General features: G+C 39.4%; 3 protein-coding genes across 3 annotated transcripts; 2 read left to right on the top strand and 1 right to left on the bottom strand.

Moving 5' to 3' along the window:
* Positions 1 to 12263: 12263 nt before the first annotated feature.
* LOC133714300 (probable polygalacturonase) lies at positions 12264 to 16755 on the bottom strand. The gene is made up of 5 exons (XM_062140399.1): positions 16090 to 16755; positions 14929 to 15049; positions 14342 to 14590; positions 13694 to 13847; positions 12264 to 13013 (listed from the first exon to the last, which is right to left on the bottom strand). The coding sequence occupies exons 1-5, from the start codon at positions 16513 to 16515 to the stop codon at positions 12488 to 12490; spliced, it is 1476 nt and encodes a 491-aa protein (XP_061996383.1). The 5' UTR covers positions 16516 to 16755; the 3' UTR covers positions 12264 to 12487.
* A 769-nt stretch (positions 16756 to 17524) lies between these two features.
* Positions 17525 to 19540, top strand: LOC133727132 (photosystem I chlorophyll a/b-binding protein 6, chloroplastic). Its single transcript, XM_062154759.1, has 5 exons — positions 17525 to 17680; positions 17814 to 17984; positions 18095 to 18132; positions 18692 to 19206; positions 19293 to 19540. The coding sequence occupies exons 1-5, from the start codon at positions 17634 to 17636 to the stop codon at positions 19311 to 19313; spliced, it is 792 nt and encodes a 263-aa protein (XP_062010743.1). The 5' UTR covers positions 17525 to 17633; the 3' UTR covers positions 19314 to 19540.
* Positions 19541 to 20108: 568 nt separating this feature from the next.
* On the top strand, positions 20109 to 22945 carry LOC133714297 (pollen receptor-like kinase 3). The gene is made up of 2 exons (XM_062140396.1): positions 20109 to 21743; positions 21948 to 22945. Exons 1-2 carry the CDS (start codon positions 20270 to 20272, stop codon positions 22514 to 22516), a joined length of 2043 nt encoding a protein of 680 aa, XP_061996380.1. The 5' UTR covers positions 20109 to 20269; the 3' UTR covers positions 22517 to 22945.
* The last annotated feature ends 832 nt before the right edge of the window (positions 22946 to 23777 follow it).

The raw sequence follows: 23777 nt of genomic DNA, 5'->3' as shown, positions 1-23777 counted from the left end.
AGAATTTGTATTTCTGCAGAGGTTGAGTTATTGGCAACCAAAAACTAGCAACATAATAAAAAAAAGTTGTACTCGTGCTGATGGAAGATATTAGAATCAACAAAATGCTCCACTCAATTGGCCTACCCCCAGATGAACACATTTTTGTCACACTCGTTCACGGTCTTGGCCGTGCCCACTTGGTGAAGCAAATGGTAAGAGCAAGTTCACTCGTTGGGTCACCGGGTCAGTTACTATTTATTATTTTTTAGTGTTTATTTCCTGTCACGCCCCTGATTTTTAACATAAATAAAAATCGATATACAATCCCATAATTATACATGCGTGATCGTTCAGTCATCAACATCAAAAACCTGGAAACTTTTTCCCTTTAAACTACCCACATATTGATGCCCTGAACCCATTATGTCAATATTGACCCGCTCCTCAGAGTCATATATAATACATAAGCTTACGAATTAAATTGTCAACAACAAAGTAAAACGTAAATGCTCATCAGAGCTTACTACAACGGAAGTCCAAATAACGGTAAAGTCACAAAATTGGCTTCCTACCGTTTAGCTGCAAGTATGCAACCCCAACTTCAGCCACGATTATCCTGACCTGCAGGATTAACCCTTACACCGTTTGAATGGTGCACCGGGTTATCACACAACAAACCCGGTAAGCTTTTGCAAGCCCGTATGAGTAACTCAAAACAACTCACACCAAAATCACAGGATGAACCCCGCACGTTTCAATTGAGAAACCAATCACAGTTTATTCTCTTAAGGCACGAAATAAAGGAGAACAACTCACACTTTAATTCTATCAATATAACATAGAAAGCAACTCACACCTTGATTTCTATCAATCGTACCAAATCGTACCATATCGTACCAAATTGTTAATAAGGAAAACAACTTGCACCTTGTCCCCTTAAAAACCGTTAATAAGGAAGTGACTCACACCCTGTTCCCTAAACACACGTAATGTCATGAGTTATCAATAACCAATTCCCGTTACCCCATGAATTACCTATATGGCAAACAGACTAGAGCTCTAACTGAAACGTAACCACTCGTCCGGCCAAAGACGTGATTACCTGATATTCTGCCCAAGGTCATAGACCTTCGTTCCTCGGGCCGCACAGTCCCTTGGAGCAAATCATTAAGCAGTCGCACTGGACTCAAAATCATTACAAAATCTCAATGCTTTTTAAAACAATCGAAATCAACATTTCCATAATCATTGTTTTCCGAAAAGCCACAAAACAATAAAAAGCATCATTTCATGCATATTGTTTTCATACACAAATCTCAACGCTTTTCAAAACAAATCAAATCAACAATTCTAAATCATTTGTTTTCCAAAAGCCACAATCCAAAACAATAAAACGCATCATTCATGCCTATTGTTTTCCGCAATCCACAAACCACCAAAACATATTGTAGATACCTCTACTAGCATGACTAGTTTGCTATCTCACCAAGCATAATTAACACCCTCTTTGGGACACCCACAAGCCATGGTGAGGCTTTGGGACACCCACAAGCCATGGTGAGGCCCAACCACTACTTGCATCTTGTAGCCCTATGTTCAAGCTACGCTACAGTATCCGGAAGTCGCAAATCCGTCGCCGGAAAGCCACCTTTCCGGCCTTGCCAAGTTGCCTCCACAATATGCTTTTCTAAGACTAGAATAGTGGGTTCTTGTCCCACATCTAAGAAAATGTAAAGGAAGAGCACTCCTTCACCTATAAAAGGAACTCTCCTCCCACAACTCAACACACTCTATTACAACACACTTTGTAATCTTGTTAGGCCGCAAGGCTCGACACACACTAGTTAAGCTTTCAAGTGGACGTAGTCTCCCGCTAAGGCGGGAGGTGAACCACTATACTTCGCTTGTGTCACTCTCTCTCTCTCTCTCTCTCTCTCTTTACTTATCGTTAATTAGATCCCCACGGATCCAAGCATTAACACATATATATTTCACGTATATATATATATATATATATATATATACGTAGTCATCCACTCAGGAATGCCTACTAATACCAACTATAGTTTGCAGTTACTAAATAACTCTCAAAATAAAGGTATTCCGTTCATTAATGAACCTTGTGAGATCACTCACCTCGAAACTCCCGCTGCGTCTTCAACCAAGAACAAAGCAGCCAATCCCCACAACAACCGTCCAAAATACTTCGTCAAGTACCTAATCACATACGGTTTCCACTCAGTAACAATTCACAACCTATTTAAGTCTGAAACCCCTGTTTTGAACTAAAATCCCCCAAAGTGGCGCCAATCGAGGCAAAACCACATCCGAGACCTCCCAAAGTCTCCAGAATACGTCCACGATCGATATGACCAAACCACAAGTCGATCGGACGCTCGAATCCTCACGGATCGAATAAATCAACCGGTATGAAATCGTAAAAATCATAACAATTTCATACGAACTCCAAAATATGAGTATTATATATCAAAACGCTCGTATCGACGAGTAGAAAACATATAATACTAGAAACAGCCCCATACATGGCCGGAACACCGCCAGAACGCCGCCACAGGCAGTGGCGCACCGCCGCCGGCCAAAACTCAATATTTCACAAAACTCCCAACATCAAAGTTCTTCATTTAAGCATGCTTGTGAACTTTTATAACTAGCTCGAAGTCAGAAAACAAGCATAAAGGGTCGAAAACTACCTCACAAGCCGTGAACAGTAATCCAATCTGAGTTGAACCAAGTTTTACGTGAATCGATCCAAACAACCACCAAGGATCGATCAAGGAGGCTGCTCTGAGCTCCCCAAGCTCAACTTGAAGCCCCGCCGACGTCGGAGATCGGAGAACCGATCGGGTCCGAAAACACTCAACTGCGCCGCCTTGCAGCGCTGCCGTGGAGGAGAATCGGCACTAGAGGACACCAGAGGGACGACCAGACGGAGGAGACGATCCTATCTGGAAAGTTTCGTTGCCGGAGACCGCCGCAGTTTGCCGGAAAAGCCGGGTCGGGTTGCCGGGTTCGAGTCGGGTCAGACGGAAAATTTCGTTTCTGAAGGTGCAGCCGAGAGAGAAGAGAGAGGAAGTGAGTTTTCTGGAAATGGAAATAATGAAAATAGTAAGTTTCCAACTTGGGAAACTTCTATTTATACCAAAATGGAAATTCCTTCCAATGGCCAAAACTTTCTCATACAAACTCCAATTCTCGCGTTCCGCATGTCTACGAACTCGTATTGACGCGCTCTACAACTTTCGTGAAGGAAGTTTTCGAAGAATCCCAACGTATAAAAAGTCAAACTTCACGCAACCCCCTAAACTGTGAAATTCAAATAATTATACGTACAAAAACCATTCCACCTCACATACAACTTAAGAATAAAGCACAATACCAAATATTAGTACAATTGGTCCATTATTAACTACCAAAATTAAATAACGAAAATCCAAGTCATCACATTTCCATCATCTGGGTCACGAGCACAGTTTCCAAACTGACCTGGGTTTGCAGGTCACGAAAGTGACCCAGAGGTCACCAGGTCAGTTTGGAAACTGTGCCCGTGACCCAGAAGGTAGAAATAAACATAAAAAATAATGAATAGTAAGTGCCTTGGTGACCCAACTGGTGGACCTGCTCTAAATGGCCCGAATATTGTGGTTTATAACACATTGTTGCATGCACTTTGCAAGAACGGGAAAGTTGGGAGAACGAGAAGCTTGATGAATGAGATGGAAAACCCCAATGATGTGACTTTTAATATTTTGATATCTAGTTATTGAATTATAATTAGTAGCATTATATCATTTGACATTCTGATTACTGATTTTTTAAAATATCTGTTAAATTTACAATTTACTGTGGTCATTGATGTCAGGTCTATAATTAAACACCGTTAAACTTGATATTTTAATCAAATATAATTTATATTACATTATTCAAGATATGTTATACAATAATGTTAGTGTAAAAAGTCACGCAACAAACAAAAATGAGTCCAATTCACAAGAATTTTATCAAAGCATATTATATCTCCGCATCAAAAGTCAAAATCTAAATCATTTATGCCATAAACAGGTGTATAAATCTAAGTGTCAAGACCTAATCATTGATCGATTAACTATGCTTAAGGTCACAAATACCTAATAATGTTCACACATGTTGGGGTCCAATTTGACCCTAAGCTACGTTACCAAATATTCTGCGCAGCAAAAGCATAGATTCAATTTCATACCTAGATACTATATGTTGGGTTTTCCTCTGTAGTTAATGGTGACAGAAACCACGATTAGAAATTGGATTAGACTCAAAAAAATTATACGAATAACCAAATTAGTGGAACACAATACTTGTTCTTGCCCACTGAGTTCGTACCTCAAATAGTGACCGATATACAACGTACATTTTGAGATTCCCTTATTTTTTACGTTTGTGTTTTTATTTTTTTTGTTCAAATAGCTCCACGGCGGGACCAGCAGTCAGTTTCAGATGAAACCCTGTGTGGAAATCGCGGGGATAAGGAGAAGTCGACGACGACGACGACGGGGTGGTGTGCCCCCCACGCACCGCCCTTCTTTCCTATGTGGAGGAGTGCAATTTCCGGAGCAGATCATTTTCCTTGTGACGGTGATGGCGACGTCACGACACTCACCACCAGTAGTTTTAATTTTGTGTGGGGTTGCAGAGATTGCATGTGCCATTTAAACTGTGCTTAGCTACTGCAGTTTCACGGGTTTATACGCTGACTGATACGTGGTTTTATCTTCTTCCACCGCTGTGGTAGTGACGGTGGCAGTGGACACCGTAATTTGTTATAACCCACGTGAACTGCGTGGTTGTTCTCTCGCTCTCCGTCTCTGTCCCGCCAAAACCAGAGCCAGATATTTCTTCGAGGTGGGCTGTGGACCTGTGGTCCGTTTTACCTGTGAATCAATCACCTGGTGCCGTAAGATATTAGTCAAGGGGTCTAGCATGAAAATTCATATCTAGCAGCGCACTCGTTAGCGGATTCAGGATTTTAAATTTGTCTAGGCTAATTTAACTAGAAGTGCACAAATTTTTTATAATATATATATATATATATATATATATATAATTTGAAATTCAGTGAGAGGCTCATCTTCACGCCCTTATTATTTTTTAATTGTATGTAACAGGTGGGAAATAAAACCAAACCCCATAAATTAAAAACTACAAGCATATATTTGTTATACAACAACAATAAACTAACTAAAGAGTACTACATATAGGTTTTACAATATAAATAGGAACGGTATAAATGCAACAAGTTGAGCACTTGAGCTAACCTTGAAACTGCAATCATGTTAGTCCAAATTACATGTGTACTTTTGTGCTCTGCTGTTCTTTACATGGATGATGACTTTTGAAGCCAAAAACCATGAATTTAAAGATATGTAAAAGAAATCTCAAACGTAGAAGTTGTATGAACAAAAAGAAAACAAGTAGACAAACTTGTTAGACATAAGTAAATCACAACAACTAATAAGACCTGAAAAGAATTTAAAAATATAAAACCTAGATGGAAAACAACATCAGTCTATCAAGCAATAGTCAAGCACTTGTACTAAAATGATCATTGTTATGTATCTATCTACTTATAAAAAGAGATGCCAACAATTAAACATTTTCCTTGTACCTTGGACATTGCTACATATCCTAGCAGTGGCCAGCACTGAGAAGCCGTTAAAGCAACCAACTTCAATGTTAAGGTTTTCCAAGTTGGAATTTGTAAGATCTTTTCGCAAACCAACTTTTATCTAAAAACAAATACCGACAACAATAATGCCACGTTTGGTTCGTGGAAAGTAAACATCAGGAAATAAAACTTGTTCCTTTCTTGCGTTTGTGATGCAAAAAAAAAGGAAATCATTTCCTGAAGGAAGGGAAAATAAGGGGGAAAGTGGTTCATTCCAAACTTCAAAGGAATCACTTTCTCCCATTCTTTCCTTACATTTATTACTCGCACCATATTATTTTATTACACTATTTACAAACTTTTTAGCAAATTTCCTGATAACTTTCTTTATATTACCAAACAACGGAATGGAAAGTTCTAGGGAAATTTCATTTCCCTTCATATGGGAAAAACCAAGGAATTACTTTCATTTCCGTGAACCAAACGAGGTCTAACGGTTAGGTACTTTGATGGAAATTAGCAGCAGTAGCTCAGGGATCAAAGTTGTCAAAGAAGGATTGCAGCTGCAGTTCCACTACCTGCAAAGTTGACGCATAAGACGAAGACCCAGAACGGCAGAACACAAAATGTCAAGTCCTGGAATAGAAAAGGTCAAGACCCAAAATCAAACAAACAAACTAACAAAAGCAACTCTAATTCTCCAAATCAAACAAACAAAAGCAAAGAACGGCTTGTACCTGTGAATATGTGATCCTTAAATCAGACTTTAAATCCCCAAATTACCAGTGCGGCTCAGGGTTGTTGCATATAATTTTTTTTTTTTTTGCTAGTATGGGCTGAAGGGAAATATACATATACTTAAAGATTTTTGGGGCCAAAATCCTGTCTACAGGCCAGACAACCTACCATATGGCTACGCCCCTGTGCGCTCACCGGTTTGTGGCCAGAAAGTTTAAAAGGTCTTTAGGTTCGTGCGTTTACAGCGGGGGGTTAGTTTAACTTTGTTTGGATACTCTCATAGACCTTAGTCTAAATACAGATTAGATGAGTGTGTCACTAGCTCGTTACCTCATGTCAACTCACGTCCAATAAAATAAAATAAATTGATCTCAAATCATGAGAGGTGACCGCGGTCTCTCTCGATAAAATTTTTCCAACTTTGCGGCTCGATTACAAAGATATTAAATGTGACATATGCAGAGCATTTTCACTTTAGAGTGGTCTAGTGGTGAGATGCGGGTAATTTCAATCAACGAATATTGCGTTTGAGTGGCGATAGCTGATATTTGGATGACTACTTTTAGGGTCTGTTTAGTAAATTTCGTTTAGATGCAAAAGCATATATAAACGTTTAGAGTTGTAATCACTAAAGTTACAAAGTCGGATCCTTAAAACTCAAAAGGTAGTAACTACGTACATTCTTAGCTCTTTTGTGCAAGTTAAGGTTGTGATACCGTACTCCTACTAAACTTTATTCGTTACTGAAATCTAAGACTAAACTAACTGTTCTTGTTAAGGTTTGTATCGGACATCCATCATACTTTTTCAATAATCAAGACACAAAGATAAAAATCCGTCATCCAATATTGAGATTAGCTTCCGTTGATGGTTTGATATAACAAACTTTATACGATGAACGTACAACTGACAATCGTCTCCGTGTATAGGTAGCTACCCCTGTTCAGTTCGATCGATCAAGCAACATAGATTCTCTAGCTTGTTGAGGACCACGTACTACATGTGGTTTGTGATTCGACCAAGGCTGTCAATCGACGAACATAAACATGTTGAGGACCACCGTGGTCGATCTGTGAGGCCACTCGATCAGAAATTTAAGATTGTTAGCTAGCATGGTTGATTAGAGGTCCAGATCGACTTATTGGTGACCAGTCATCGCCATGGGATAGAGGAGGGGTCAAGAAGAAAACGACCTAAGTAATCAGTTAACTAGATATATAGCTAGTAATAATTAAGGCTTTGGTGGGGTGGTAAGGCTTTGGTCTCATATATAAGAGGTCAGGAGTTCGAGCCCCATCAAGGATGGGAATGAGGTGGGGTTTTAAAAAAAAAGAAAAAAAAAAAAAAAGATATATAGCTAGTAATAATTAATGGAGTACGTTGCATGTACTAGCTAGCTAGCTGACTAGGTCCAGGGATCAAAATTATTAATCGATGTAGCGTAATTAGTAATTATAGAGGTGGAGCTAGCTCGTTAGTGACCATTGATAATTTCACGGGTAAAATCCTCAAATGGTACCCAAACAATTACGAAATGCACTTTTTGGTACCTACAAATTTTCAGAGAGTCTAGTAGTACCTGTAGTATCTCTCCGTTAACCCTTTTAGTACTTCCGTCAATTATTCCGTTAAAGTAGGGATAAAATTGTAAAAACCCTATTTTTTTTACAATTTTTTTATAAAACTAAATTAAACTTGGTTTAAAAAAAAAAAAAAGAGCTAGAATTGAATTTAATTAGTGAATATCTACATTTACCATTTACTTACTACTTCCATTGGTTAATCCTATTAATTGTTTGAGAAAAAATTATCTCATTAGTTGACCAAATGAATATATATTAATTTTTATAAAAAATAACTAAACACAAACAAAATACTTAAATTAATTACCCCAAGTAACCCGAGAATAGGGAAGAACGGATTGGGTATTATTTTTATTTTTTATGTGTCAAATTACTTTTTAATTATAGACCTTCAATATATTATAATACTATAATTCTATATATGAATGAAAATACTATTTTACCCTTGTTATTTTACTCACATGAGTCTCACATGGCCGCCACGTAGGCATTTTTAACGGAATAATGGACGGAGGTACCATAGGGGCTAACGGAGGAATAGTGTAGGTACCACTAGACTCTCTAAAAATTTATAGGTACTAAAAAGTGCATTTGGTGATAATTCGGGTACCATTTGAGGATTTTACCCTAATTTCACATGGTGTTGGATAATGATCATGTAAAACGTACTATTAGTGATTCAGCTTTTTCTAGATGTTCTTGCTGTAGTATATATGCTCTAAATTACTCAATAATACTTTTCCATCTGATACTAACGACTACTGCAACTTTTCTGGGTTAACTTATAATTAATTAACCCTACACATTCATGATCAGTTTTACGCAGTAAAAACTTCTCTGGCTCTGAAACTTCCACCAAATAGATGGATTCAGCTAGCTAGCTAGAGATCGATGTTTAGTAACCAATAAAGCGCAGGGCTACATTATAATATCATTACGTTCAAGGAGGTTAGTTGATTTATTGCTCTGGCCTCTGGGAATTATATAAAAATATGACTACATGCAGAGTATAGACCAAGACTTTCGATCAGTTCAGATTTTTGTAGGTTTAATTCGATCTACAGGTTGTGTTAGGAGTATGTTAGGGTAGGTACTTTGGTAATTTTGGTAGTTATTAAAAGTTGAGATATATTTTTTTTTTTTGAAAGAAAAGTCCATGTAATTTTGTAATTAGAATTTAAGTCAGTAACAATGTAGTCCTTCATGATCTTTCGCGTTTCTTTTCCTTTCGTTTTTCTTGCCTCGATCTTCCTTCCTTCTTCGTCTACCTCTAGACTACACCTAAAATTCCAGCAGGTTGAAGCAGCTTTTTCATTCAATATCTTTGCAGCAGGGTTCAAATAGCTAGCTACCAGATATTTATTTTTTCGTGGCTATCAAACTTCAATGCAATGCAGAGAGAAATCAATAATTGGAATCGATCGATGAGTACGTAGTACCCTACCGGCTACCGCACTACTTGCCTCTCTCTCTCTGAATGGCTTTGTTAATTGCCTTGTTGGGTAGGCATCTAGCTATCAGCATTTTTTGTTTTTGGTTCATGCAATCAAGGGGAAATTGAACCAGCTAGTGTATCGGACAAAATAAAATGATGATAATCGTAATCAAATGGTTAAACAATACATGGCGAAAATGTATTATTCTTTCTTATATAGTCATATTGAGACTAACCGCGACTGGTTTTAATCATTAAGAAGGTGAAGATTCGATGGAGGTCCAGAAAAAAGCTCATTTTTACAGACATTCGTAGTAGATCGAAGAGCTAATCGATCGAGGAGGATATAGTTAGGGTTCTAACTCTGCTGGTACTGCGAGATAGCTAGTATTTATATCATGTGCTTGCTATGTTAGGAAATGGACCAGAACCGAACATCATTGTTTTCCCAATAAAGAAAAAAATCTTTATGCATTAAACTTAGGGTTTGTTGACCCAAAACATTAAATACTTACCCAGCAACAGATTTTTATTCCCACTAACCCAACTTAGGGAGAAATGACAAATTTACCCTCATCTTAATTAAATAATTACACACGTGCCACTCAACTCCTCTCTCCAGTCACACGATGCATTCTCTCTCTCCTCCCTCTCTCTCTTCACTTCGGCAGCGCTCTCTCTCTCTCTTCCCTCTCTCTGTCGACGCCTTCTTCTTCTCTCTCTTTGCCGGCGCCGACGCCGACTTCTTCTTCTCTCTCTCTCTCCTCCCTCTCTCTGCCGGCTTGCCTGAAGACGACGAAAAAGCTCCGGTTGGAGCTACCTCGCCGGTGGAGAACTCGGATCTCGATGCAAGGCCGGAATTCATGGGCCCTACTCTCTGCTGTCCGATCCCAGTCGTCGCTGATCCATGCTCCAAGACCTCGAAGAAATCCCGGTCTTCAATGCCTTGCTGGTCTGAGTTCGACTCCGACTACCGGGTTCGAGTTTGATTGCAACCGGAAAGGAGAAGAGGACATGGGTGCTTAGATCAATTTCTGGGTGCCCAAAATAGATTTTTTTTTTTAAAGTAATGGGACGGAAGGAAAGAAAAAAAAAGTTTTGAATGTCTGTTGGGGGGCAATAGATGTCTATTGGAGGGCAATACACGTTTTTAAATTGATATAATCTCTTCGTTTTTTTCTTTAATCAAAATTTTATTTGTCTAATTTTAGGAAAATTAGTTCTCATTCCGGTTACCGAAAGTTCTATTGGGGGGCAATAGACGTCTATTGGAGGCAATAAACCTTTCCGGTGACTTATGAAATCTCCGACGACCTCTATGGGGACTTCTGACGAGGTTTCAGAAAAGTTCAGTGGGCAGCGGCCAATGATCGGAATTAGGCGAAAGTTGGCCGGAATTCGACAACCGGTGGCCAGGCTCTGACGAAGTCTCATATGGTTTCTCTCTCTCTCTCTCTCTCTAAGTAACAAATGGGTGAGGGTAAAATGGTATTAAAAAAAAAAACTTAATGGAGTATTAAGGAAGACTTCCTTAGAGTGTTTTGGATAAAGGGGAATTAAAAAAACTTAATGGGGTAAGTGAAAAAGGAAAATGGGGTAAATGGATAAAAACCCTTAAACTTATGGGGTATAGTTTTTTTTTGTCTGACTTATGGGGTATAGTTTTTTTTTGTCTGACTTATGGGGTATAGTTTTTTTTTGTCTGACTTATGGGGTATAGTTGAACCCAGTCCTTTCATTTCTATGGGGGTGGTTATGACTTATGAAATAGGTTGGACCGTACAAAATGGATTGAATGGGTTGGCTAGCAAGATCTTGTAATATTGAATACTGGATCTTGAGTGAAAAAAACAAGTGAACAAGAAAAATATTATTATTATTGGATCCTGCCGTGTTACTACCCTACAAAAATGTGATGCGTGAAAAATTGTTTTAGCTAAAATTTTACTTAGTATATAATTAAAGTTCTACAAGCGAAAACATACATATGTATGGGTTAATTGACCATCGACGATTATGGTATAGGTTATTTGAGTTTTTCACATGTGACATGATTTGATAAATCATTGCAAAAATGTCATGTAATGCACAAGGAATTAGCAAGTTCCTTAACTTGAAATGATTATATACCTAGCTATCTTCTGAACTTACAATTTTTTCAAATGTGTGGTTGGTGGGATGTCACATTGATTTTCATTTTCCATCCAAATTTATTTTTCTGTGGGTTCTTTTTTAACTCTTTGTTTCATTGTCTGTCTACTATCTTGTACTGTCACCAGTCACCACCGACCTGATATGAGGTTTTATGGCATGGATATATTCACTGTTTTTTTTTCCCCTTCATTTTGGGGCAAATGTTTGCTATGATTAGATCAATTCAGAGCAGAAAAAATGAGGCTAAATAAATCAGTTATTCAGGAAAAAACAGGCCTATAACTCATAGGATTTGCTGAGCCTTTTCCTCAGAAGTGAATAGTTGATGGTTTAAATTATTAATCAAGAAGACTTGCTCAACTATACCAATTTTCTTATCACCAAAAAACAATCTGTACCAACTTCTTCATGAAACAAGTAAATGATAATCTGGTCCCTGTCATAAACATTATAACAATGATAAGGAACTTCTCAGCAACTTCATGAACAAGTTTTAAGTTAATCCGACATTTTTGACTAAATTCACAGTTGGGACCTTTTTTAATATTATTAATCTCAACATCTTGTCCTAAGAGACTTGAAATTTGTTGCTTAGCCTGCATGTTTACATTGACCAAGTGATCCCTCATTCCCGTCCTCGGTGGAAGCTATTATACGTAAGACAGAAGCTTTGTTACTTGTGCAAGTTGTGAGCACAGTTGAGTGGTATACAACATGACAACATCAAACTGTGCCTTTCTTAGTGAACTGAAAATTTTCGGTATATACAACTCCATGTCATAAAAAAAAAAGCTATAAGATGGGAGTGAGAAATGGAAAATGGAAAAATAACACAAACAGCTCCATCTTCATCGTCCCAAGTTGCGCCTCCCACACAGGTCTTGAAGTTGTTGAGGACCCTCCACAAGTATAAACCATTGATATGGAGAGCTCACCTCAAAAATCATAATCTATGTCTGTCATGTTCTGGGAGACAGAGTGCTTCACCAGCTTTTCTTGCTCATCATACCGGTCAAGATTTTCACAAGGAGAAGGGAAGATGGTCCCTATTACACGACCTTGAACAAAGGCACACTGGAAAATATGCTTCTTTTTGTATGTAATCCCCACTGACATATCTCGAAAAGTCACATTTCTTATCAGAATCTCTTCACTCCCATGGATACGGACAGGCACGCGAACTCCCTGTCCGTGGATGCTTGTGAAGCTTATGTCCCTAAGCACCGGAAAAGCCTTTCGATCGTAGCCATCATCAGGGTGCTCATTGTAGTCTGTCTTGATAACTATTCCAACTCGAACATTGTCAAACGTCAGATTCCTGTAGGTTATGTGACGCACATATCCACCTCTTCCAGGGGCGGTCTTGATCCGAACAGCACGCCTTGAGCTCCACACAAGCAGGTTTTCCACCGTGACATTTGAAACTCCACCAGACATCTCACTGCCTATTGATATGCCAGCGCTGTTGCATTTCAACCAAGGGTAACTTTGAGTTACTCTTTAATAGACAGAAATACTAGCAAACAACAAAGGAGAAAAGGAATAGCACTGTTCTGACAATTTTTGGATACTAATGAGTTCAAGATGCCATAAATGTCTGGCTGCATGTTAGCATTCAAGTAAAGATAAAGGCTCTTACTAGTTCAGCTACTGCTGTATGGCATCCAACACTAGTGCAAAAGCCATACAAGTAGAATTCTAACAATATCCTAGTCAAGATCAAGGAGCTGGTCTCCTCACTTTCCAGTCAGAGACTTTATAGGGTCGAAATTCTCCTTACGTTCTTCATCTCTTCGTTTTTCTCCTTTATTCTTACTTTTTATCTTATGCTTTTGGGTTGGCATGGAATACATGCCTAGGTCAGTTAGGAATTATGTTAGAAAACAAAACTAGTGGAGCTAGAAGTCAAGCATGCCCAGACAGAGATAACAAGGAGTTTCAAGGAGGCCGGTTTCTATTCACCATGCCCCTTACCCTCCTGCACTAATATACACCCGCACTCCGGAGCAGGACTCTCTAGGGGTGCTATTCACACCTTCCAAGTTTAATTGCAAAAGATAAAATAATGCCACGATGCAACAAGCATGTAATGAAAGCCTGCAAAAGTGCTGAGTAAGATAGCAAGAAAGGCGTAATATTCACCTGACCATAGAGCGGACCACAAGGTTACGAATGAGTATATTTTTTGATGGCCGTCCGTAAGCAATTCCGTACTGATCCCAGCCACTCTTTATTGCAATTCCGTCATCCCCCACACTTATGTAACAGTCCTCAATCACCATATCCTCACAGGAATCTGTTTACCAAAAATCAAAGCTATTCAATATTCTTAGAGATCTGACATAAAAGAGCAAAGCAGACAAACACGAACAGAAATACACAAATAGCCACTTAGATTGAAGGTAGATGAAATACAGGATTATGTTTCACTGAAAGAATAGTTTCCTCTTCAAGCAACCCTTGCGAGATCCAGGCAAATTAAAACCAAATAACATGGCCAGCCTTTTCAATCATCATCACCATCCCTCAAATACACAGGTGAGTTCCCCCTAATAACGGGAGCATTTCTCCACCCATTGTCCTAATATTAGCTGAATTGTCACTTTTCATCCTGTCTTTTGTTTCGCCTAATATCTTCTTTAGTGCAATGATGCCTCTAAATATTTATAAGTTCATCAGATGGGATAAATAGTGACAACCCAAAATCTATCTGCACCAGATACCATTACTGATCCAAGCAAACTAAAAAGTATGGGTGAACAAAGATCCTCCATAGCAGGACAAACTTACCAGGATCTATTCCATCAGTATTTGGAGCTTCAAATATGGGAGCCAGGATTGTAACATTTCTAATTGTAATATTCTTGCAGTCATATGGATGAAGTGTCCAAAAAGGAGAATCTCGTAAAGTTATATTAGTGATTACAATGTCGCTTGACCACATAATCTGAACAAGTGGACCCCGCGTGTGATTGAGAAGCTTCTGGCGATACTTCTTCCACCATGTTTGACCCTGACCGTTAATGGTACCATTATGTCCTGTTGATCAGTGAATACATAAACATAATTAGCACAAGTAAGAAACTAAGCCCTTGGAAGAAAGACAGGTTCACAACTTGGCCTCTGAGCAGGATAATGTCTACAAAATTTCAATCTACAGACCTACTTCTTGATTTACTCACAACAAAGGTAGATTTCAAAACCAACAACAACATGCACTTGGGCAGCAAGATGCTATTATGAAGTATCCATGATAGACATGATTGCTAACAAGAAAGGTTTACAGCCTCAAAGTGTATGCCAAATAATGAACTTCTGAATTTAAACTTAATACACCATTACTATGAACTGAAGGTCAATACAGAGAAATGTACTACCTGTTATAACAATATCTTTAAGATTTTGACCATGAATCAAGCTTCCATACCGAGGCCCAGGGTGCTCTCTTCCATACCCATATGAAGGCAGTGGAGGCATCAAAGGCCAATACTTCTCATCCTGCAATGCAAAAAGGAGAGAAAACGCATCATCAGAGACTGGGCAAAAAATTATATTGTGTTTGTCCAAGATCTCATCCAGGTTGCTTAATCATTCTTGAAGGGGCAAAGAATATTAGCAAAGTCATGTAAACTGCAAATTTTATTGACACCCTAATCTTTTTGGATCCATGAATGACGCCATTATGACTAAAAACGCATAGATATTCTCCGTAGTATGCTACATCTCATGAAAGGTTTAAAACAATAACGGCAATTTGGGTGAAGGCATAATAGAGTGTGATTAACTTATGTTATTCAAATCATGAGCTGATCTACTGCTTAAGATTGGTTTCCAGAGATTGGGGCAGTAGGACAAAGCAGGAATATTATTCATATGTGAGTGCATAATGATAAGTTAACATTTGCAGCAAAGCCCAAAGCCTCTAAGTTGTGTACTGCTTACTGCTAAAAAGCACACATGCTGGGCTCATTGTACCTAGGGGATTTTTACAGACAAGAACAAAATATGGAACTAGAGGTTCCATAAGATCCAGCAAGCATTAATGCTTTCTCCAACCAATGCCAACTAACTCAGCAGAAGAAACTTTTAGCTAAATTAGCCAAGAATAGGGATTACTAATTGAGTATATATTACTATCAAGCTTGTAGGATAAGTAAACTGTAAATTAGTCTAGGATAAACGTTAATGTCATATGATCATTCCTATCACAACCCTATTCTCACCACAAGAACCTAGACTAGGAAATCAGAATGCTTAACAAAATCGTAAGCTACTTTTGAATTAAACTACAGCAGCTTCTGGATGTTTTATTTCTAAGTAAAAAAAAAAGGTTGAAGATTTAACTCCTCTTTTTTGGTGGATTGAAGATTTAACTTAAGTTTCTTTATCATTTAGTACCAGCACCTATCCTTCTTTTTGTATGGCTTAAATCCTTAAGAAAAATCAACATAACAGGTAACACTTGAACCATCAGCTCATTAAACCGAGTACCATAATTCTTATCAAATTCCAAGTCCTAAATTTCAAGAGCAGCTTACCTGCATTCCAAGTATCTCAGCATCTTGAGCAAGAAACAGAGTCATATGACTAGTGAGATTAAACGGCGCCGTGAGCCACCGGCCAGGAGGCACATTGAGCTGACCACCACCCTTCTTCCCCAGCTTTGAAATAGCCAACACAGCCTTCTCAAACGCCTCAGTGTTCAAAGTAACACCATCACCCACCGCCCCAAAATCCGTCAAGTTAAACGCCGCCGGTCTCAGCCTCGGCATGGCTCTGGCCGGAACTCGCCGGAAAAACGAGAACCCATCTACAATGTTCCTCTGCCACACGAAAACCGATGCGAAGGCGGCGATCCAGAGAACGGTGAAGAGGGTTTTGTGGGAGGACAAGAAGGAAGGGAGCCACCGCTTCAGGTCGAGTCTATGGTGGTGGAACCGCCCCAAGGGTAAGGTCTCCACCATGGTCAATTTAGAGTGAAAAGCTTTGATCTTTGAGAGAATTGGACTAGTGGGTTGAGGACATGGGTTTTGTGGGAAAAGATCTATATGGGGTTTGATTCACAGAGAATTGGGTGAGATGTTAGTGTTGCTGGTGGATTTGGTTTATGATATGAAATGAAATGAGTGCATTTCAAGGGAAGGTTGCTGCCCTAATTAAGCACGACTTTGATCTTTGGGGATTGATTGATTTACTTCTCCTGGGTGCTCAGTGTGACTGTTCAACAGGAGGAGGAGGTTTCATGGAAATTACATGCTACTTGTGTGTGGGATCAGGCCACGTGTCCAGGAACCCAAAGCTTTTACTAGTACTAGTAGATTCGTTGATGAAAAATTCTAATTACATTACTTGCTATGTAAAAGCAATTTGATGGGTGAGAGTTGGTGTTTCTCTTCCCCTTCACTATTCTAAGCATAAGCAAGAAAAACAAAATAGGAAGTCTCTTTTGCTGCATAGTGAAGTTAACTTGCAGGGTCACAACAATATTAATAGGATCATGACCACTATTGTCACTTTGAGAAAGCAATGGATGAGCTACACCACCTAACATAATGTCAAGCTTGGTTAAGCAGATTACTTAATTCTCATGTAGAATTAAAGATTCAACCCCGCAAATTGGATCCAGTTGGTTAACATTAATAATGGGTTTATGTACGTTTAAGATCTTAGTTAAGCATCAAAGTTTCAAAATAGCAATTGTACGTTGGGACAAAAACAACCTATTTCCTAGATAACTTTTTCTTTGCCTATTGGATTGACCTAGGAATCCATACTAAAAGAAATGACCTGGTAAACAAGGGCAATGATTATGCTACAACATTTTTCTGGTTAAAAAATTTCTTTCTAGTTGCTGTGAAAATGTTAGTGCCCAACACACACATACCTCAGACTGCTCACAGTTACGTACAAGGCTAGGAGCACATATCCAGAACACGTGGCGAGTTGCCACTGGTTCTTATTCTTCCTTCTGTGCCACTTAAGTTATAATGAAGGATTATCCATCTTCATAGGACTAGGAGTAGAAACAGTGTCACACAGTCTGGAAGTTGAAGCCTTTTCCAAAGGCTCAAAGCTATCAATTATGGCCTTGGCCATTGCCTCTTCTGCTCTCTCAAGCTTCCCAACCAGGTAACTCTCAAGTCTCAACATTCAGATTTCTTAACACTAGTTTCTAAGGGTCTGGCGTTATAATAGACACTGTTGCAGATTCATAGTCTTCTGTAATTTTCTTGTTCATGCTCAAAGTTTCTGGTTGAATCAGGGAAGTGCCTTGGAAAAATTCCCCAGGATTAAGAGTCACAACATGTATGCTAGGGAGAAATAGTACACGTGTTGGAGCAAGCAAAGGGGTGTCAAGTGTTTGTGAACCACTCCCTCCAGATAGACCATTGTGGTTTCCTGGTAGTTCACCTCCTGAGTGGCTTGATGGCAGGTATTGATTTATACCTCTCTCTTAATGTCAGAATACTGTCTTCTGTTTTCGCGCATATATATACATATACATATATATATTTATTTGATTTATTTCTTTGTTCATTGTAGCCTTCCCGGTGATTTTGGCTTCGACCCCCTTGGATTAGGTATGTTTATAATTAGGCAATTCATAAAGCTAGACATTGCAATTTGATATGAATTCGAAAAACAAGTGTGCACTTATATTTTGAAGTTAGTTAATTAGAGCAAGACAGTTTGGGGATTATATTCTGTACTTTAAAGTACTCTGAGTCATATACGTTAATGAATTATATTGGGTGATGTATAAAATGTGAAGGCGGTGAAGCCCTCAATATATATGTTCGAATCTTGCATCTCAAGACAACCAAGACGTGTGATGGATTATAAGGTTTATGTGGCACGTTCATGATTGTTCAAGGATAGCTTAGACGATAGGTATACTTCTCTGCCATCTACAAAAGATAGTTTGAAAGTGTTAAATCACTCCCCAGTTATCCAAAAGTATTGGCTCGGTAAATGTGTGTGTCTGCTTTGATACCATGCAAGTTTGAGCATCTAGATCAGAACTTATGATAAAAATGTGGAGAGACCGAAATCTTATATATTAATATGCAAAGCTCAGAAGTTCCAAATTGAGATTTTATCTATCCATGAATATACACCTCACTGTGACAATGTCTACAGGGTCTGATCCAGAGTTACTAAAATGGTTTGCACAAGCTGAACTGATGCATGGCAGATGGGCAATGCTTGCAGTAGCAGGAATTCTGATTCCAGAGTGGCTTGAAAGACTAGGCTTCCTAGAGAACTTCTCATGGTTTGAGGCAGGTGAAAGAGAATACTTTGCAGACCCAACAACCTTGCTTTTGGTGCAATTAGCACTAATGGGTTGGGTTGAAGGTAGAAGATGGGCAGATATGCTTAATCCTGGGAGTGTTTCCATTGAGCCTAAAATGCCTCATAAAAAGATCCCCAAGGCAGATGTCGGGTACCCGGGTGGGCTCTTTTTTGACCCGATCATGTGGGGAAGAGGATCTCCTGAGCCTGTGATGGTGTTGAGAACAAAGGAGATCAAGAATGGGCGTCTTGCAATGTTGGCCTTTGTAGGGTTCTTGTTCCAAGCCATTTACACTGGGAAAGACCCCATTGAGAACTTGATGGATCATCTTGCAGATCCTGGTCACGTTAACGTATTTTCGGTAATAATGCAAGTAGTCTGTGTACTTCATTTTCTTGTTTTCAATCACTCAAAACAGCAGAGTTTACTAAAGTTTCATCTGTGCAGGCTTTCACTTCACAATACTAGTACTTTTGGACTCGAGGAGTACTACTGATCATGGAGGCTTGTTGCAACACCAATTAGCTATTTGCTTCTACGTTATAACTTACAAGATCAAAGCAATTGTACATACCAAGAAGCCACCTCTGTAATTTGCATTTGATTTTTCTCAATGATGATTCGAGTATAGCTCATCCTCAAAACCTAATTTGATGGAATAAGAGAAAAGAAAAAAGGGATTGAACTCGTGCTAATGTACGTTTAATGCTGTGTCTATTAAATTACTGAGAAGTGATGAAAGACGTATATATTCTCTTCATTAGATTTTGCAAAATTGCAAAGTCTAATAAATTTGATATAATCGAATATGTTATACCTTCCACTATTAAATTTGAGCAAGTCTCCGAAATTAGAAAACAATATATAAGCTAAACCCAACCTGAGACTTTGTTCAAAATTTTGAATTTCGGCAAAGGTTGTTGTCTTGTTAAAGTTGACATCTAAACTAGACTTTGTAACAAACTGAACACTATGGTTTTTTTTTTTTTTGAGAATAACACTTGGGTTTTTTGTAAACTAAAAATCAGATGCAACAGATATAGCCAGGCAAAGAATTGTTGTGTTGGGACTCCTAAAATGTAGGAAAATCCAGAGGTTGTTGACCTTGTCAACCTCGATCAAGTCCCAAACCTCCCTCTCTTCCTCTCAATGCCACAGCTCTAACACAGCCTCTTCACCTCTGTCCCCTCCCCTATTCTTAGTTTCTCATGTAAAATCTGGTTAGTTCCATCTCACCATTCCCCCATTTCTCAAAGCCACACAACTTCACCCCACACCCCCAAAATGACAAACTATCTTCTTCCTCCTACTCCCCCCACCAAATTTCATGATCAACAAAATCAAATCACCACCACCACCCATACACCTTCTCTCTTCCTCGTCCGATCAGCAACAGCGGCTCTCATTGTAGTCCCATCTCGGCAATGGTCGCTGTTCGCTGCCGCCTCCCCTTCCTCTTCCTCCTCCTCTTCTTCTTTACCTTCTCCCCTTACCTCTCGCTTTCCTTGTCCGAGGAGGAAGCCTTGCTTAAGCTCAAGGCATCCTTCACCAACTCTACGGCCTTGGCCAACTGGGTTCCCATCCCGGGTTCCTCCCCATGCAAATGGGCCGGCGTCTACTGCACTAAGGGCGGCATCGTCCAGGGTCTTCATCTCCAGAAAATGGGCCTTTCTGGAACAATCAACATCGAAGCCTTGACCCAACTCAAGGGCATCCGAGCCCTTAGCTTTGACGACAACAACTTCGCGGGAAGTATCCCCGACTTCCACACACTTGGAGCTCTCAAGTCTCTGTCAATAACCAACAATAATTTCTCCGGCGAAATCCCAAAAGATTTTTTTGCCGAAATGAACTCGTTAAAGAAAGTTTACCTCTCGAAAAACAAGTTCTCCGGCAAAATCCCGGAATCGCTGACCAAGTTGAAATATCTGATGGAGCTTCATCTCGAGAACAACCAGTTCTCCGGGGCCATCCCGGAATCGCTGACCGAGTTGAAAAATCTGACGCAGCTTCATCTCGAGAACAACCAAATCTCCGGAGCCATCCCTGACTTTAAAGAGGAATCTCTAAAAGATCTAGATTTGTCTAATAACAAGCTCAAGGGTGCAATCCCGGATGACATGTCCAGATATGGTCCTAAGATATTTGCCGGAAACGAAGGACTTTGCGGCGGACCACTCAAGAAGCCATGTGATAATGCACCTACACCGTCACCGTCACCGTCACCGTCACCACCAGAACAGCCAAAACCTCATGCAGGAAAAACAAACCAATCATCGTCCGACACCATCAAGATAGTAGTCGGGGTGATTGTTGGCGTGGTGGTTATGCTGTTGCTGATGATGATAATTAGATATAAGAGGCGACGGAGGGAGGAGAATTTTAGTGTTCTTGGCAAGGAAAACATGGAGGAGCATGTACCTCAACACCATGGGGAGGTGGTTGAAGTTCATGTGCCAAGCTCAAATAGCAGAAGTGTAGGTAGCACTTCTGCGCAGGCCGCGGCGTTGAGGTCGGCCAGTAGCAAGAAATCTGGGGATTCCAAGAAGGGTTCTCATAGCGGGAAGAATGCAGGGAATAATGAGTTGTTGATGGTGAATGACCAGAGAGGCACGTTTGGGTTGCCAGATTTGATGAAAGCCGCGGCGGAGGTTTTGGGGAATGGAGGATTGGGGTCAGCTTACAAGGCTGTGATGGGTAATGGGTTGTCTGTGGTAGTGAAGAGGATGAGGGACATGAATAGATTGGGGAGAGATGGGTTTGATGCTGAGATGAGAAGGTTTGGAAGATTGAAGCATAGGAATATCTTGACTCCCTTGGCTTACCATTATAGGAGAGAAGAGAAGCTGTTGATTTCAGACTACATTCCTAAAGGCAGCTTGTTATATGTTTTGCATGGTAAGGGACTTTCCAAACTTAATTCTGCTTAATCATTGGTAGGAGTTGGGAATTCCTACTCCTAGCCAAATTAGGAAAATACTTCTATCTGACATTTCATCTCACACATTGCCCAAACATTAAGGGCAAGGTTTTATTGCTTTTAATTTGTGGGAAACAGATTTTTGACTAACTAGACTGATGATCGTGTGATGTTTTTTCCAGGTGATCGAGGAACTTCTCATTCGGAGCTGACCTGGCCTACCCGTTTGAGAATTATCCAAGGAGTTGCGAAAGGGATGAAGTTTCTGCATACTGAGTTTGCAGCCTATGATTTGCCCCATGGAAATCTCAAGTCTAGCAATATTCTTTTAGACAAAGATTATGAGCCAATTCTTAATGACTATGCTTTTCATCCACTAATCAACCCCAGCAATGCTGCACAAACAATGTTTGCTTTTAAGACCCCAGAGTACATAGAATCCCAGCAAATATCTCCAAAATCTGATGTTTATTGTCTTGGAATAGTCATTCTTGAAATCCTTACTGGAAAGTTCCCGTCTCAATATTTAAGCAATGGCAAAGGTGGGATTGATGTGGTTCAATGGGTGCAGTCAGCAATGGCCGAGCAGAGAGAGCAAGAGCTGCTAGACCCGGAGATTGAAACCAATACAGAATCAGCGAACCAGATGCTGCAGCTTCTCCAAATCGGAGCTGATTGCACTGAGAGTAAACCTGATCGAAGACCTGATATAAGGGAGGCCATTAGGAGGATACTCGAGGTACAAGCCTGATGAGACGCATTTGTGATAAAAGATGCTTATATACACAAAAAAAAGGGTAGAGGAGCACAGGAGCAAAATGGAATAAAGTGAAAAATACTAAATAAAGTGAGAGGCTTGCTTGCAAAGTATAGGTGAGAAAAAGAAAAGGTTAGGAGAATGTTGGGTGGAACAAGGGAAAGCAAATGGAATTTAGTGAAACTACTGAATAAATTGACTTTTCTATTCAGGAAGAGATTTTGGTTCTTAGTTCTTGATCTAATTCCTGATGAGAGTGACACCCTTTTGTTTATATAGTTGAACATAGGGAGCTTAAGTCCATAATAATTTTCTTTTCTAGGGTTTACTAACAGACATTCATGTACATACATGTACCCTGACATACATACATGTATAACATGACTTCTTTAATTGATGGCTTTTGATTTTCTTTACAAGATATTCCAACTTATTTCCAACAAAGCGGTTGCTAGCATCTCCACACCATTGTCAAAAAATCTTCAGAAAGTGACCTAACTCAGATGATCAGATTGAGTAATGAAAATGGTGAAAAATCTTGTGTTTGGACTTTAAAACCCATGTAGAATGATTTAGAACAAAGACTGACCTTGAGAAATAAGCGTGGGATAACATAGTTTAAATTGAAAAGGTTTTAACCAGAAAAGTCGTTAGGGAAATTCAGGACACCTGACTCCTGACAGGCATTCTAATGCTGTATGAAAACGAAGGAATTACCAGAAGTTTTTCACCAAATCAAATAGCTGTTGCGCGAATCATAGAAAAAGATGATTGGTACTTGTGTGAGATCACTCATGATGGAGTGTCAACCTGATAGGCATTCTAATTAATGCTACTAGGAAAACAATAGGAAAAACAGAAAACCGAAGAAAACACAACCTCTTCAGTATCAAAACCATACTGAATCTTCGATCATATACATATTGTTTAAACCTCTAAGAAAGGTGGTAAACTTGATCCGATTCTGACCAAAAGAGATACTTTACTTCTTGTGTGTTCAAATTTGTAAGCTGTGACCAACTATTCGGCATTACATCCATCTACTTAACAACCGATTCTCTAGTCTCTAGCAACCATGCATAAATTAACGCCTTAATTTACTCCCATAAAATTGAATGTCTATCTAGCTATGTTCTTTTGGTTTGCTCAAATTAGGCTTTGCTTTTTGGAGCTCTGCTAGTGGCGTGCGAACCTGCTACTGTTTGGGTTCGTTCGCATTTGGGATTCAAGAGACTTAATATGGGCTCTAACTTTC

Source organism: Rosa rugosa, chromosome 1 (assembly GCF_958449725.1).
Source record: "Rosa rugosa chromosome 1, drRosRugo1.1, whole genome shotgun sequence".
Taxonomy (NCBI): Eukaryota; Viridiplantae; Streptophyta; class Magnoliopsida; order Rosales; family Rosaceae; genus Rosa; species Rosa rugosa.
The sequence above is the reverse complement of the archived record's forward strand: the minus strand, read 5'-3'. Positions and strand labels throughout refer to the sequence as shown.

Bases quoted from the DNA above. Each gene is read 5' to 3' on its own strand.
- LOC133714300 (XM_062140399.1), bottom strand. From the start codon at position 16,515: ATGGTGGAGACCTTACCCTTGGGGCGGTTCCACCACCATAGACTCGAC. The intron at 14,591-14,928 runs GTAGTACATTTC...ACTGATCAACAG, and splicing joins TAAAGATATTGTTATAACAG to GACATAATGGTACCATTAAC. The intron at 13,848-14,341 runs GTAAGTTTGTCC...TTTGGTAAACAG, and splicing joins TACTGATGGAATAGATCCTG to ATTCCTGTGAGGATATGGTG.
- LOC133727132 (XM_062154759.1), top strand. From the start codon at position 17,634: ATGGCCTTGGCCATTGCCTCTTCTGCTCTCTCAAGCTTCCCAACCAG. The intron at 17,985-18,094 runs GTATTGATTTAT...TGTTCATTGTAG, and splicing joins CCTGAGTGGCTTGATGGCAG to CCTTCCCGGTGATTTTGGCT. The intron at 19,207-19,292 runs GTAATAATGCAA...TCATCTGTGCAG, and splicing joins GTCACGTTAACGTATTTTCG to GCTTTCACTTCACAATACTA.
- LOC133714297 (XM_062140396.1), top strand. From the start codon at position 20,270: ATGGTCGCTGTTCGCTGCCGCCTCCCCTTCCTCTTCCTCCTCCTCTTC. The intron at 21,744-21,947 runs GTAAGGGACTTT...TGTTTTTTCCAG, and splicing joins CTTGTTATATGTTTTGCATG to GTGATCGAGGAACTTCTCAT.